The following is a 17361-nucleotide window of genomic DNA, read 5'->3' on the forward strand; positions in this document are numbered from 1 at the left end:
AGGCTTAGCGCCTTAAGCATTTTCCATGAACAACGTTTCTCTGGTTTTGTTTTGTTGTGTTGGTGACCGGAATATAAAATTCGTATGTAAGTAAGCTGTTTCACTAATTTATGTAGGGGCGTCTACTCTGCCTATTTCTAGAATATTCTGCAATGAGAATGTTACGATCTTTGATTTGAAAATAGAATATATAAATTCATAGTCAGGAGCATGGAAGCCTTCATGCATTTTAGGCCTGGTACATTTTCGCCTCCTAAAGCTGTCATTCAAATGAATAAAGCCAAAAATGGAATCATTTATAGCTGTTTAAGGTATCTATAAACTCTTTTTCATCTTTGTACATGGAAATCGCTCTTCTCTGTTCTAGGACTTGTTTTCTGCTGATTTTTGTTGATCCTGTTTTTCTGCTGATTTTTTTCACGAAACCGATCAACTTCACTAAAGCTAGGCCAGAGGATGCGTTAATAACCTCGGAATCGGTTCCGGATCTTCCAAGAAGGTTGTTAGAGCAAATAGCCTCCACTAGAAATTAAATCGGCCGTTTCCTCGGGTAATAGAGGACTTGCGTTTTACAAACAGCCACAATATATTCGTTGATCTGGTTTGCAAGACCAATGATACTTCCAAGAAATTTGTTTTCGTCCACAAAGATAATGAAGGTAAGCCCTATTTTTGCTTTCCTTGCTGAGACTTTAATTTCTCTATTTTCTCATGAAATTACGGATTTTTATCTTTTGCTAGAGTAAGTGATCCAAGTACTCTTATCAGATTGTATAGCTATTGGATGTATAAGGATAGATCTCTTTTTTCTTTTTTTCTTTTTTTTTTTCCTGTGGAATTCTTTTCAAAATCTTCCAATTTTCGCCTTGCCATAAACATATTCTGATTCAAGATTTCAAACATTAACAACTGAAACATTCATAGGTGAAATTTCTATAATTGTGGAAACCAATGAGAGAGTAAACTTGGATCTTGAATCCGGGATTTGTTGAAAGAGAAAATATCGGAAGAACTTAAAGCTACACAGAGAGAATCAGAAGAAAATAAGCCTACAGAGGAGGACAAAACCGATATTATTAATACAGAGGAGGTTTTGGAATGTGTGGATGATAGAGAAACATGCCATGTTTCTGAGAAGACGGAGACAGACAGGGATATACTTTCTTTTAGCCGTGGTGATATACGCCAGGAACTGATTGACCAGAGTCCGCTCACAAGGCTTTCAAGGAGATCAAAAACTCCGGAAAGCTTTCTTGCATTTGAGGGATATGATGCCTTTCTTACCAGATTCAAGAAGCTCCTGTGCGACAGAAACTCCTAAATAAGTTAAGATCGACTTCACTATCCAGGGAAGAAAGATGGTTCCAATTGTTATTGATGGGAAACAAGACTCAAACGATGAGGATGATAGCACTCTAGAGTCCCCTGTTCTCCAGCCATCTTTTGAGGCAAAGGACATGAAATATTATGTAGACAGACAAGAAAACAGGGACATTTCGCTGGCAGTTTCAGAAAACAATAGCAGCGAGGAAAACAATGACATTGCACGGCCAGTTTCAGAAAACAATGGCAGTCAAGAAAACAGTCCCAGTGTGGAGGCGAATATCGGCAACATTAACATAGCAGAGACAAGTTCAAAGGAGGACCGATCCCTAGAGACAAATTCAAGTAGAAAAAGAATGCAAGTAAAAGCCAAGCTTAATGATCTTGGGGGTATCATTATTCCAACTGTTCCTGATTTTTCTGCAGCTGGAAGCTTGAAAGAATGGTTGCATGATCTTCATTCAGCAGCTGAAACTACTATTCCTAGAATTGGGGATACAGGGTCAAAGCTCAATGTTTTGGGCAGCTATGGTCAACCATCAAGTGTCGAAGCCGAATTGGAAACTTATTCTTTTCCCGTTTTAAGTATCGATGGCAAAGTAGCAAACAATGGAGAGTCGAGTATTTATGTTGGATCCAGTGATTCTACAGTAGAGAATAAGCGATGGGACCATGCACCTTTTGGCCCAGAGCTACCAGCCTCACTTGACAAGGAACTTGAGCAGGTGTCTCAAGAGGAACGACATCTATTCAAACAATTAGATGGGGAATCAGATTTGCTGTGTGGGAAGCTCTATGCAAAAGGCAAAGAAGATGGTTTACAGAATAGCAGTGTGACACGAGACACCCATACGCAGAGTACTTGCCCTTCCAAGGAGGACGAATATCGATTGGAGCTCCATAGACATTAGAGGTCCCTAAGGAAGTTTAATCTCTTAAATCAACTGTTGTCTTTGTATGGCCTCGAATGCTCCACACAATTTTAACAGGTCTCCTGTACTGAATGGGTGTAAAATGATTTGAGCCATTGTAAGGCGTTCCATGCATACCCTTATACCTTTCTTGCAATCGTAAGAATATCATTTAATTTTGATAATAGTGTTGGGAAGTATACCCAAAGAAAGTAAAATGTATATACTTCTATATATATTTTCATTCCTTTTATGATAAATTTCCAATAATATTTCTGTTAAGTTAAACCATTGAGAACTCGGGTTCGTATTTTTGAGCTGAAACAATAACGTAGTGTGAGAAGATTAAATTATATATAACCTATAATAGCTTAAATTATATATAATCAATACTAAATATATAATTAATTTAAAATGTTAATATAAAATAAATATATAATTAATTTAAAATGTTAATATAAAATATATTGTTTTGTTATTTAAAAATAAAATAAAAATATATATATGTAATTGAGTTTGTTGGATTTAATTTGAGAGATTTGGAAAAATGATGTTATTTTTCCCTCCAGATTTAATTCGTAGATTTAACCTGTTGAATTCATAATAATTATTTATTGTTATGATTTCTAATCTTATAATTATTTATTGTTATGATTTCTAATCTTATCTTTTAAGGAGTTTATCAAGAACGAGAATAAGCATATTTTTTATATAAAATATTTCTTGTGAGTTAGAAAAAACATATAATATTGAATTGTGACAATACCACATTACAGTAACACTATATATGATTATAATGAGAGAAACATGTGTTCTACTCTACTCTCATCTTCATTGAGGGAGATCCCTTCAAAATTCCTACCCTAGAGTAGTATTAACCTTTCTCAAGTTTAGAATCTTAAAAAAAACATATAATATTGAATTGTGACAATTCCACATTACATTAACACTATATATGATTATAATGAGAGAAACACATGTTCTATTATCCTGTAAAGGTGGCCACTCTACTCTCATCTTCATTGAGGGAGATCTCTTCCAAATTCCTACCCAAGAGTAGTATTAACCTTTCTTAGGTGAAGAATCAATATAATATTTTCAATAATCTAAGATAATAACTATTAAATGTACATTAGGTGAGGAATACCAATGGTGGAGGAGGAATTAATAATAGAGTAATAGAAATAAAAATGATAGTTGAATTTTAAACAAGCCAATAAAAAATGCCTTAATAAAACAACATAAAAGTTTACATGAATGGGGTGTTAATATGTCAATGGTAGAGGAGGAAATAATAATAGAGTAATAGTGATAGCCCCCAAGGGGATGGCTCAGTTGGTGACCATCGTGATAATGAAGTGTTACGTACCATGAGATTTGAGGTTCAAATCCTCCCATCTTACCTATGTTTACGAAAGGGGCATACTTCAGGAACCTAACGGTTATATTGATATCAATTGAAATTAACACGTCACATGAGTATGGAACTAGCCTAGTTGTCAATTCCTCTAGTTAAGAAAAAATATAGTAATACAAATAAAAAATATCTTAATAAAACAACATAGAAGTTTACATTAATGGGGTGTTAATAACTAGTGCCACAACCCCCCAACATGTTTTGCAGTAGGGAGCATGCATAATGTATTACACGGTCAAAGCATGGGGAAGAGGGTGTTCGAAACCTTTGAGCAGTACTAAGAGGGGTAGGGCAGGGTATGAATCAATAGTGTGATCTTCTTAACAATGTTACCAATTTAAAAACTTAATCACACACACTAATTAGTAACAACTTATTAAACATTTATAGATCTATGCATAAACCATAAGAGCAACAATAATCACATCAAAACATCCACAAAAACCATCACACAAGAGAAAAGATATCTGGTGGAAAACCCTTCACCAGACAAAAAACCACCCTTGTTGTTGTTGCATTGCTCTAAATCTTCTATTAAGAAAAATATGTATTTTACATAGATTTGCTTACTCCCATCAACTAGGAGACCCGATTTTGTTAATCAACTCGGAAGACTATGTTTCTCACATGGATCTACGGACTACCATCCACTGACATACACCAGAATCAACGATCCTCGCCCAAATCCGATTGGAACATCCAACTACCATTGAATTGAGAAACTATTCATTTTGCTGAAACTTTGCAATCATTGCTCCTCTACTTTATGCAGACCTCATTTCATATATTTTCACACTGGATCCAAGACTTTATGCTCAAATCGATTCAACTCTACAATGCGAACTCTAGTAGCAGGACAATCTCATCAAATAGAAAACACCATAAACATGCTCTCTACTCTAGCAAAATAGTGGCCACAATCCATCCAATAGAAACTAAATAATATCACCAGCAGAAAAACTAAATCTCACATTGAAACAACATCAAACTTTCATTAGGAATGCTCTGACCTACATCCCCAACTGCCCGTGACCCCTGAGCGTTGTAGATTTAAGGCATTTCATGTTCGGTACACCAGTCTAATACAAAGGACAATCCTTCCTGCAGTAATTTCCACCACAGATTCAACATCGCAATGGTTTCCTACCATTACCTATATTATTCTACTCCACAAGCTGAGACCCCTATCCTTTCTTGGTTGCATTTAACTTCTTATAATGTGTCACATTCTCTTTGTCTTCTCATTCCCTTTCAATCACGCTTAGGCTCATAGTCGTGCTTTGACTGCCCATAACAATGCTTTAACTTCCTAATGGATTCCTCTAGTGACCGAGGCTCATCAAATTCAATCCGGTGTTTGAATGTTACTAGTAACCCACTAATGAACCTTTGAATATTTATTTTCTCATCCTTAAGATAAGGCACATGTCTCAACAGTTCTAGGAATCTGCTAGTGTACTCATCATCTGTCATAGAACCCATCTTCAGCTCATAGAATTCCTTAGCCCTATCATCATAGTATCTTTTAGATAGGTACTTCTTCATGAAGGATCTCTCAAACTCATCCCATAATAGATCCTCTTCTCTAATGCTTCTAACATTATTCATGTCTTCCCACTAGATGCCTGATTTTCCTTTGAGATCGAAGGTAGCTATCCTGGCTTTCATGTTCTTTGAATAGTCATGCAATCTGAATAACCTCTTCATCTCAAGCAACCATGCTTCTGTGTCTTATGATCTCTTCATCTCTCCATCAAAAGTAGGAGGGTTGACTTTCTTGAACTGCTCTGGAAAGTACTCACTCCTCCTATGGTGCTGGTAGTGATGGCAATGATGTCTCCTTGAAGAATAACTAGAATAAAACCCATGCATACTAGTCCTCCTGTCAAGGGTATCCAAGAATCTTCCACTCTTCACTGTATCCTCCCTATCCAACCCATGTCTCCTTTGAGACATGCTACCATCTGCTCCATCAGTGTTATTCTCCTATCTATTATTGATTCCCTTCTATCCCTCTTTTTGCAAATCTAAACTACTCTGAAGGATGACTGCATTAAATTTTTCTTACTTTCTCTGAGCTCTTGCAAGTCTCTCTTGTGCCTCAATCAACTTGTTATTATCTTCCTAGCAACTTTTGATCTTTTCTCTCAAACTCCTTAGTGTGTCTGCCAGACCAGGAGAATACTCTTCTCCTTGTTACTCAATTGACCTTTCCCATTCTATTGAATTCACATCGGGCCTATAAGGGGATTCATTTGAACTTTAGTCCACCATTTTTCTCTTCATATCTTATCTTCTATTTCCTACAAACATGTCATGTTAAATAAATTAAATATAAGACATAATCAAAATCATACCTCAGTGTATCTCATGGGCGGCTATCACATCTACACAAATTAGTCCAAATTAGCACGATATAATATCACAAGCATATCAACTCATGCATAAATATCATGATCGTAACAAGAAGTAACCTACATGTATGCATGATGAACATATAAACAACTAACATGCATGCATAAAAATATGCATTTAACCCATCCATTCCAAGTGTTTGAAGTTGAAATCTCTGATACCACCTTGTATCACCTCCTTCCACATTTACCCATTTTTACAACCTTTCCAGGGTAAACATGAGTTCAGTGTCACTACGATATGACCTAAACTCCAAGTTCTAGTTATGGAAGTGGGGCCTAAAAATCGGAAGCAAACTAGCATCTCTCAAAGACTACATATCACTCATGTGTCTACCAACCATCCCAGGTGATCAACCCTTGAGCAGGAACTCTTTTTCACAAGGTTTAATCCCTAACCACACCAACAACACGACATGCATGTGGTTGGGAGGTTATAACCGCACCCATAAGCTTGTCTCCGTGTTGTTATGACCCAAAATCCTATGTTCTGTGCATGCGATCACGAGATCTATGCCACTTTTTGAGGCTAGCCTCCAGACCATAGGCTGTAACTTTTCAAAATCATGGCAATCATGATAAAAATACTAAACGATCAGTAGTTGAGCAAAATATTGACCTAGACATGCCTAATGCATGACAAACATTTCGTCAAACATATGATAAGCATATAAGCTACAAGTCATAAATGCATATCTGATCATAAGCCTCTGAACTTCATCTTAGAATCACTAAGAAAGATCTATGCCCTCTATAGCTAGTTGTGCTAACACTTGTTGGCCCATGCATTCATAACCATCAAATAACTTATCAAATCATGAACAAGGGCCATAGCTAGAGCACATCATAAAACCATCATATAACCAACATATAATCGAAATAGAAACCATGAAAAATCAACCATAATATAAACATAATAACCAATAGATGTGCCGCTCATTAATCACAATAGGAAAATAGTTCATATTAACATATGAAAATGCCAACCAAGTTAGGGATTTCCACGTACCACCCGACCATAGATTGGATGAACCAAAATTTCTCTTTCAGCCAATCACCCCGTGCCATATTCCAAGCATGAATGTAGTATCATAAAGAATAAACCAAAATAAACCAACCAAGGCTTCCAGAGGCCAAACCACTTCAACCCTCAACCACAATGATATCACCTATACCATCCAGAAATCACTAACATCACCCAGATCGGTCTCTATGAAAGCTATCCAGAACTCATGGGACTAGTAACTCAACCCATAATCCCCAGGGAACTCAAGGTATTTCAGGGATGCAAAGATCTCCCATCTCATGTTACATTCTCCAGGGAACCCAAGTTGTTTCAGGGCTCCAGAGAATTTGTCCCAACCCACAACCATAGGGAACCTAAGAACCAATCACAAAATCCAAATGGGGAACCTAGGACACCATGATTATCTAGGAAATGGAAAGGCAAGGCTGAAGCCAATGTCAATGGAGGCAAATATCCATGCCAATGTTAATAAATAACAAAGAAACCACATGCATATACCATGCATCCAAAAACCAGCAAAAAAATCACACGTGCGACCTATTACATGCAAAGTAATCTAGCTGCAACTGTTAATCTAACTTTCTCCTTCCACTTCCTTGCTTTCCTTTGCTTTCCCTTTACTTTCTTGTTTGTCTTCTTCCAAATCCAAGTGAATGCTAGAGTGCTCCAAGAATGCTTGAAGTGTGCACAAGTGTAAGAGAGCAAAGCTAAAATTAACCAAAACTGTGAACTATTTCTCTGATGCCTTTTTTATCATTAATCTGTCATTTTCTTCCAAAACTGTGAACTATTTCTCTGATGCCTTTTTTTATCATTAATCTGTCATTTTCTTCCATTTTCCTTCATTTTTTCTCTAATTTCTCTTGCATGCAATGTCTCTTCACCTTCTTTTTTTCTTATTTTCCTTTATTTATCATAATTAAATGTCATTTATTGTCTCTTTGCCTTTGCCAATCTCCATAGTCATTAATAAACCACAGGTGATGCCCACTATAATGTTTTCCGGCCATTCAACTTGGAATATGTGTCCCATGACCTTGGTCTTATTTTATTTGCATGGAAAATCAATAAGGCGCTGTGAAAATAGAAAATTGATTCATTGATGTTGAATTTATTCATTTATACAAACATAAGATAGGTACGAGACAATTATGTCTTAGTAACTTTTAAAAATAAAGCAAAAACTAACCATTAACTAATATGATACAAAATAATCCTGAACAATAATTAATAATTGAAAAATAAGAGACCACAAAAAAAGCTATAAGCAGTAACGGTTGAGAGACGATCAAAGCATTTGCAGATTCAATCATTTGATCTAGAGTTTCTGCATAAGCATATGTTAACTCTCCAAAACAAAGCATTTTTTATTTCCAAATCTGCTCTAGATTTTTCTACATAAGCATATGTTAACTCTCCAAAACAAAGCGCTTTTTATTTCCAAATGGCATTTTACGTTTTGTTTTTTTCTTAGTCCAAAGATTTGTGATCGAAGTTTTCCGTTGATTTTTCTTACAAAGAAGTCAATGATTAGGGTAATGCTAGGTAAACAGATATTTGATGTTTTCAAAATAGGTTGCAGATTTTCTAAGAAGGATTTTAGAGCAAATGACCTCTAAAAGAGACCAAACTGGCCATTTCCCTTGGGAATAGAGGATTTGCTTCTTTTTGAGAGGAAAAAAACAAAACAAGTTATATTACACAATTTTTTTTTACATGGTGCTTTATTCACAAGAGGTCCGAGTTCATCAAGCACAGTATCTGCGTGGCTACAATTGTTATTAATTAGGAAGAGGAGTCAAAGATGAGGATGAGCAAGCATTTGTGAATTAAGAGAAGTTAAGAGAAATGAAAGATGATGTTGAAAGAGTGATTTCATGACCTATGACATATTCATTCATTAACTGAAATTATTATTTTTAGATTTGGCTATTTTATATTTGGCAATAAATGGTCAAATAACGCTAATAAAATTACTATTCTTAGATTTGGAGTTGTCTTTAAGTGAGACTTTTTGAAGTTTCCCACGAATTTCTGATTGGAATAGGGAAAATAAATTATGGTCAAATCTTGATTTATGTTGCTTCAACTAATTTTTTTATTGTATATATAGATTCAACACCTTGGAAAAACGATTGTGCAAAATTCACTTGTCAAATTTGTAATTTCAATAAATCCCTACCAAATTCTAGACAAATTAGACAATACTCTTAGATTTAGCTATTCTAATTTTAGAAATAAATAATTCTAATTTTAAAGATAAATGGTAAAATAAAGTTAACAGTAAATTAATTCAAACAACTACTAAAAAACCAAATTAAAAATATATTCTTTTTAATGTCAATTTGGTTTTTCCTTAAAAAGAGAACCTGTCTATCTTAATTAAAACGGCCGATATTTTAATTAACACTCCATCCATCATTATCCGATACACATTCCTCTCATGTTTTGAGTATTGATGTCGCACTATCTATCTTAATTAAAACAGCGTATATTTTAATTAACACTCCATCCATCATTATCCGATACACATTCCTCTCATGTTTTAATTATTGATGAGACATTAAGAAAGAAGAGAATTTTTACATTCATGGAATTGTTTTGAGTAGTGATGGCACAAAAAGAAAGAAGGGAGTTTTGAGTGTTTATTTTGATTCACAAACAATGGAGAGTCGAGTATTTATTCTCATTCTGGTGATTCTGCGATCGACAATAAACAATAAACAATGGAGTTGTCTATAATACGACTTTTTGGAGATTTTGGTGACGGAATCCGGCGGAAGAAATTGAGATTAAATCATGATTTGTTGCAGTTAAAATGGTTTTTTAACTGCATATTTAGATTCAGCACCCTGAAAAACCTCTCGGACGCTTTGATTGTGCAGAAACTAGCTATCAAACTTGTGATTCCAATAAATTGCTGTCAAATTTTCACGGAAAAAACCTGCCAAAAAAACTTTCAAAAAATCAAGTTATAGACAACTACATAAACAATTAGACCGTACACCTTTGGACCTAGAGCTTTTTGCAGTCACAAAATAGATGGTGATTCAAAAATGTTGTGCGGAACCGTTCGTATATATACCTATGTTAAGGTTTAATATTTATAATTCAATTTAAATTTAATAAAATAATAAATTTAAATTATTATTATTTATTTATTTTTCCAAATAAAATACTTAATATTATTATTTCATCCTTTTTAAATTCCTAAAAGTAAAATATAAAATTAAAGTCGTTGCTTTTTATTATATTTTTAAAAATTTTAATATAATTCAATTTAATATAATAAATATGTCTTAATCTTTCCAATTTGCAAAAATAAAATATAAAATAAAATAATTAATTATTATTATTTTTAAAAATTTAAATATAAATTTTAATTTATTATCAATAAACAATTTTCTTTTAATATTGATTTATTTTTGGTAATAATTACATCACAAATATATTATGTCGACATTTTACCAGTGTTAGATTTTAGATTTTTGTGATTTATATCGATAATAAATTTGTCTTACGGATTAATCACTTGGTGGAGATAATAAATTTGTCTTACGGATTAATCACTTGGTGGAGAATTGGTCCAGGGTTCCAACTCACTAATGTGGTTCATCCTAAAGACAAATGAACTACACTAAATAGTTTGAAATGTTTAGACAATATTGTTCTTGCTAATTTTTTTTCGATATTTAAAGTATGGATAATAAAAACTTGAATTCAAATAATAATAATTTAATTATTATTATTATAATATTTTAGATAAATATAAGCCAGTAGTCTTTAAGTGTGACTTTTTGTAAAGTTTTTCGGTTTATTTTCTGATCTAATTTCTCTAGAAACTCTAGAGGATTCATTAAAATCACATGTTTGAGGGGTGAACTCTTCACAATTTAAGTGTCCCAAGAGTTTTTGAGGGTACTAAATCAATATATGCGATCAAAAAAATATTTTAAACAACATAAAATTTTGGCCACAAAGTCACACTTAAAGACTACTTCAAATATAAATATTTTTTTCGCTTTTTCTTTGAAAATCTAATATTTTTTTAATAAATTATATATATATAGATTTAACATTTTAAAATAAAATAAATTATATAATAAATCTCTTTTAAAAAAAATATTACCAATCATATCTTCTACCTTCCCTATGTTATAGGGATACCAATCATATCTTCTACCTTCCCTATGTTATAGCAAAATCAACTTTTAGTTTCTCAACGTCCATGACTCTATTTTTATTCGCTGGCTTTGGTATCAAAGGAGTCATCTAACGAGGCGGAGGAATTGTTTGGACAGCCAAAAGTGGCTGGAATTTGGGCAAAAAAATTCAAAAAATCTTGTAAAAACACTGTTTGAATTCTGTTTTTATGGTGGAAATGAGTTCAGTACCATCAAAAACATCTAAGACACCTAAAATTTTGAAGTTTAAAAACTATAATTTAAATTTACAAAAATCTTCCCCAAAATTTCTATAACTTTCAAGGCCATTCCTTCTGGAAAGGTTATGTGCGGTCCACGGAATAGATGCCTTTTTCCTTTCCTGACGAAATTTGTTTCTTGCTTTCCTCCAGCTGGCGATGATGACTTTTCGTTGAACCAAATCTCGTCAAAACGAGATAGAAAGGAACAAAACAGCTAAATATGCATAAATTTACAGTATATACGGGGATTGGAATTTTTTTTTCCTTTCTCGACGACATTTTTGTTTGACCTCGTCCATCTGGCGTTGAACCGAATTTCTCAATAAAACATAAAAATGCATAAATTTATCTGCAGATTCGAATATTCCTCCGAACGCGAGACATTGTACCGAGAGCAACTTGGAGCGCCATCAAAGGTAAAATTTTGGCTTCTTTTATACTCAATTTTATATAGGTTCAAGGCCTTACCGCAGATACAGAAGAAATACTCGAAATACACAAAATTAGTTGCAGATTGGGAACAAATACTCCAAAAACGAGAGACTGTACCGGAGGATTCTCTGCATCCCGTAGCGCTTTAAGCATTTTCCATGAAGAGCGTTTCTCTGGTTTCGTTTTGTTGTGTTGGTGACCGGAATATAAAATTCGTATGTAAGTAAACTGTTTCACTAGTTTTTGCAGGGAGCGTCTACTCTGCCTATGTCTAGAATATTCTGCAATGAGAATGTTATGATCTTTGGTGTAAAAAGAAAATATATAAATTCATGGTCAGGGGCATGGCAGCCTTAATATATTTTAGGCCTGGTACATTATTGTTTCTTACAAGCTGTCATTCAAATGAATAAGCCAAAAATGGAATCATTTATAGCTTTTTAAGGTTTCTTTAAACTCCTTTTCATCTTTAAAATTTGCTTTGAAAACTGGAAATCGCTCTGACCATACTTCATTCGTTCATGCTTTTGGTACTGTGCAAATTTTTACACGGTTGAGGTTCTCGCTCACGCTACAATAATGATTTTTAGGCCTCACAAATCTAGTTATATTTTTGTTAATGATTACTTTGCAAACGGAAAAACTTGTATGGTAAGGAATTTTTATGAAAAATTAATGAAAGCAATTGTTTTTTCTCTTTTGAAAAAAAGAGAGGGCATTTTAATGAAAATTTACAAACAAGGGTATTTTAATGAAAATATACAGACAACAATAGCTTCATTTAGTCAAATATTTCAGCGTTTTAATTCAATTTAGCAGTGTTTGGAGTTGAGGATTTTAAGCCGATAAAATCTTAGCATTTAAGGTTTTCGTGGCAATAAAATCTTTAGCATTTAAGGTTTTTCATGGCATTTAAAGCCCTCTCTTGGTCATTAGATCTATTAATGGTGCAGTTAGCTTGCTGGGATTGGAATTTGACGTGCAGAGGGGTGATTTGCTAAAATAGGAGGGGTCAAAATCGTCAAATTTAAGGCACAGGAGTTGCCCGGAAAATTACTAAATCTATTTCCACCATTAAAAACATGATTCAAACAATGCCTTTACAAGATTTTTTGAAATTCTTTTGCCCAAATTCTGACCACTTTTAATTGTCCAGGCAATTCCTCGCCTCGTTAGGACTCCGTGTGTTTGTTTGTTTGGGTTAACTATAAAGCCAAATTCACACAGGATTCTAGATCTTTCTACACTGCCAGTGGTTTCTAGAATCACATGCAGGGTTCTAGATTCTTCTCTACCACCATTAGTTTCTAAAATCACATGCAGGATTCTAGATCCTCCTACACCACCAGTGGTTTCTAAGTCATTCCAGATATCCATCTGAATCACATATAGGATTCTAGATCCTTCTTCTACCTTTATAAATTTGTAATTTCTCTGGCCAAGGAAAGCAAGCCAAGGCCCAAGCCTGTTATGTAATGCAAAGTGATTTATGTTCTCCAGTATCTATTCTGCTATTTCTGACTAAGTAATCTTGTTGTTTCTCCATTTGTCTGTCTTTGTGAATTATTCTCTGCGATTGTTGTCTGTTTCTAAGTATGAATCCGTTGTGTGTTATGTATGCTCTGGTCTAACCACTGGTATCGAAGCCAAGTTCAAATATCCACCATGCAAGCCGCTTAGTGCCATTGCCTTGCTCTGGCAGCGTTCTTTAAAACATTGGTTGTTACCCTTGGAGCTGTTGAAGGATCTATCCAGGAAATAACTAAGGAACGCTGGAACTAAAAGACAGTTGCTGCAAGAAAAACAAGGTCGTGGACCTATGTTGAAACGTGTTGCTGGAGTTTGAAAAGTGGAGATCTGTGGAGATTGGAGTTGAAACGTGGTGTTCGTAAGTTTTTTTTTATATCAAGCTTGCACGTATACGTAAGTTTTTTTTCAAACCAACATATGTATGTGTGAAATGTGAAAAGGTTAAACATTATATATGTTTTTATATTTATTATAAAACATATATAATTATATGTTGGAATTTTGGAAAGCATATTTTTTAAAAGGAGCAGGAACTTTGAAAGGGTATTTTAAAAGGAGAAAGAGTAATAATTAAAGTTTTATTTTTAAATGGAGTTTTTGTGTCTTGGGGCGTGAATTTGATTGAAAATGGATAAGATATGGAGAAGTTGAGCGGGGCTAATTTTGCCCTATGGAAATCACAGATGGAGGATATATTGATTTTAAAGGATCAATATTTGCTGATTGAGGGCACAACAAAGAAACCCTCATCGATGACAAATGAAGAATGGAATAAGCTAGATAGAAAGGCGATTGCAATAATCCACCAATATTTAGCAAAGAATGTTTATTTCAATGTGTCCAGAGAAAAGACGGCAGAAGGATTATGGAAGAAGATCCATGATCTATATGAGAAGAACACGGCATCAAACAAATTGTTCTTGATGAAGAAGCTTTATAATCTCAAAATGGAGGGTGCTTCAGTTGCTGAGCACTTGAATGCATTTAATATTATTACTAATCAACGTGTCTCTGTTAAAATCAGTTTAGATGATGAAATTAGAGCTATTTTGCTAATGTGTTCTATGCCAGAGAGCTGGGAAAATTTAATTGTAGCTAGGAGCACTTCAACAACTACAGGGACCCTAAAGTTTAATGATGTCAGCAACAGTTTAATGAATGAGGAGCTGCGATGCAAGTCAATTGCGGTAAACCAGGGAGGAGAGGCTCTAGCTCTAGCTGATCGTGGTAGGAGAATGGATCGAGGCCGGCAAGGACGATAAAGATCGAGAGGCCGATCAAAATCAAGGAGAGGAAGGATCATCTGCTTTCATTGTGGCAAGCCCAGGCACATGAAGAAAGAATCTCGATTCTGGAAGAAAGGATAAAAAGATCAAAGACCGTCTAGTACAAATCACAAGTCCTCTAGCACAAATGAAGGTGAGACTATTGTTGTAGCCACTGATGGTGATGTGTTGTTTACTGTTTCAGTAGAGGATGCATGTGTATATACATCTAGTAGTAGCTTTGATTGGATCCTTGACTCTGGGGCATCTCACCATGTAACCCCATGCAAAGATAGTTTCGTTTCATATAATCCCGGTGATTATGGTAGAGTGCATTTGGGGAATAATCATTTTTGCAGTATTGTTGGAGTGGGAGATGTCCAGATCAAGATGAAAGATGGACAAGATATATTATTGAAATAGGTCGGGGATGTACCAAAAATGTGCATGAGTTTAATCTTTATGGGACAACTGGATGATGAAGACTATTCGACAAGCATTGGAAAAGGAGGCTAGAAAATTAACAAAGGTGCATTGGTCGTGGCCAAAGGACCCAAGACAGGAACATTATACACATTGAAGACACTGATAGGAAAATCAGATTTGGCCGCTGTCACAAAAGAAGGAAATTCAACAGATCTTTGGCATAAGCGTTTGGGTCACATGAGCGAGAAGGGTTTAAAAATCTTTATTGGTAAAAATTTATTACCAGGTTTGAAATCCTACAGTCTTGATCTTTGTGAGCATTGTATATATGGTAGACAAAGAAGGGTTTCAGTCCTTAGAGGTGGCCATGACAGAAAGAAAAATGTGTTAGAATTGGTACACTCGGATGTGTTTGGGCCTGTGAACATCAAATCATTAGGAGGAGCATCATATTTTGTACATTTATAGATGATGCATCCAAGAAAGTTTGGTCATATCCTAAGAAAAATAAAAGTGAAGTGTTTGGAATATTTCAAAAATTCCATGTTGTTGTTGAAAGAGAGACTAACAAATTACTGAAGTGTTTAATAACAAATAATGGTGGAGAATATTGCTCAAATGCATTTAAGGAATATTGTAACAGGTTTGGCATAAAACATGAGAAGACTGTGCCTGGTACTCCTCAACAGAATGGTGTCACAGAAAGGATGAATCACACCATTATGGAAAAGGTGCGAAGTATGTTGTCCAATTCCAGTTTGGAGAAGAATTTTTGGGCTGAAGTAGTCAGGATTGCTTGCTACCTCATAAATAGATCTCCAACTACAGCCCTGGATTGCGATATCCCTGAAGAAGTTTGGACTGGTAAGAATTTGAATTATTCTCACTTGAAAATCTTTGGATGTGATGCATTCGTACATATTCCCAAAAAAAATAGAACTAAGCTAGATGATAAATCTATGAAATGCATTTTTTTGGGATATGCGGATGAAGATCTTGGTTATCGTTTATGGGATCCAGTCAAACATAAAATTATTAGAAGTAGGGATGTTATATTTAATGAGTCAGAAATTTTCAAGAGGACTATAGGTGAGTTGGAGGTCAAGAAGGTTATTGACAGGTTTGAAGAGCAGCAAGAAAACATACCACCAATACAAGAAAATGAACAGCAAATTCAGAAGCACGAAGAACAACAAGTGGAAAATAATGAACAACAAGAAGAAGGAATCTTGCAGGAACCTTTACAGGAGATTCAACCTGATAATGCACCACTATAGTTGGTTCGCAAATCTTCTAAGCCTCATAAGCCTTCACAAAGGTATCCTCCTTCAAACTATATTTTGTTGACTAATGAAGGTGAACCTAATTGTTTTCAAGAAGCTTGTAAAGTCGAGCACAATAAAGAATGGAAGAAAGCAATGGAAGAAGAAATAAACTCTTTGCAGGAAAATAAAACTTGGGAGTTGGTAAACCTCCCAAAAGGTAGAAAGGCTCTACAAAACAAATGGGTGTACAGGATTAAGCATGAAGGTGACGAAAAGAAGGAGAGGTATAAAGCAAGACTGGTGGTGAAAGGTTTTGCCCAAAAAGAAGGTATTGACTTCACTGAAATTTTTTCACCTGTTGTTAAAATGTCATCCATTAGAGTCATTCTTGGTCTAGTTGCTGCTTTAGACCTAGAATGTGAACAGTTAGATGTAAAAACTGATTTCCTTCATGGTGAATTGGAGGAAGAAATTTATATGGAGCAGCCAGAAGGCTTCATAGAAAAAGGCAAAGAAGGCCTTGTTTATAGGTTGAAGAAGAGTCTCTATGGGTTGAAACAGGCACCTCGACAATGGTACAAGAAATTTGATTCATTCATGTTGGAACATGGTTTTTAGAGGTTGGAAGCTGACCATTGTGTCTATATCAAGAGGTATGATCAAGGAAAGTATATCATATTATTGTTATATGTGGATGACATGTTGATTGTTGGGCATGATAAGAATAAGATCAATAGATTGAAGAAAGATTTGGGTAGCAAATTTGCAATGAAGGATTTGGGACCAGCACAACAGATATTGGGCATGCGTATTACGTGTGATAGGAAAAACAAAAGGTTGTGGCTATCACAGGAAAAATATATCAAGAAGGTGCTTGACAGGTTTAATATGAAGGATGCTAAGCCAGTCGATACACCACTTGCAG

The 17361-nt window shown here is 34.8% G+C and overlaps 1 protein-coding gene across 1 annotated transcript; it reads left to right on the top strand.

The window, feature by feature from the left end:
- The first annotated feature begins 253 nt into the window (after positions 1–253).
- LOC149172121 (uncharacterized) lies at positions 254–2368 on the top strand. Its single transcript, XM_089427660.1, has 2 exons — positions 254–659; positions 925–2368. Exon 2 carries the CDS (start codon positions 1359–1361, stop codon positions 2232–2234), a length of 876 nt encoding a protein of 291 aa, XP_089283786.1. The 5' UTR covers positions 254–659; positions 925–1358; the 3' UTR covers positions 2235–2368.
- Positions 2369–17361: the final 14993 nt, after the last annotated feature.

This window comes from Pinus tabuliformis, chromosome 4_2 (genome assembly GCF_031772625.1).
Source record: "Pinus tabuliformis cultivar Carrire ecotype Pingquan chromosome 4_2, CPIR1, whole genome shotgun sequence".
Classification (NCBI taxonomy): Eukaryota; Viridiplantae; Streptophyta; class Pinopsida; order Pinales; family Pinaceae; genus Pinus; species Pinus tabuliformis.

Coding starts and splice junctions, on each gene's coding strand:
- LOC149172121 (XM_089427660.1), top strand. CDS start 1,359: ATGGTTCCAATTGTTATTGATGGGAAACAAGACTCAAACGATGAGGAT.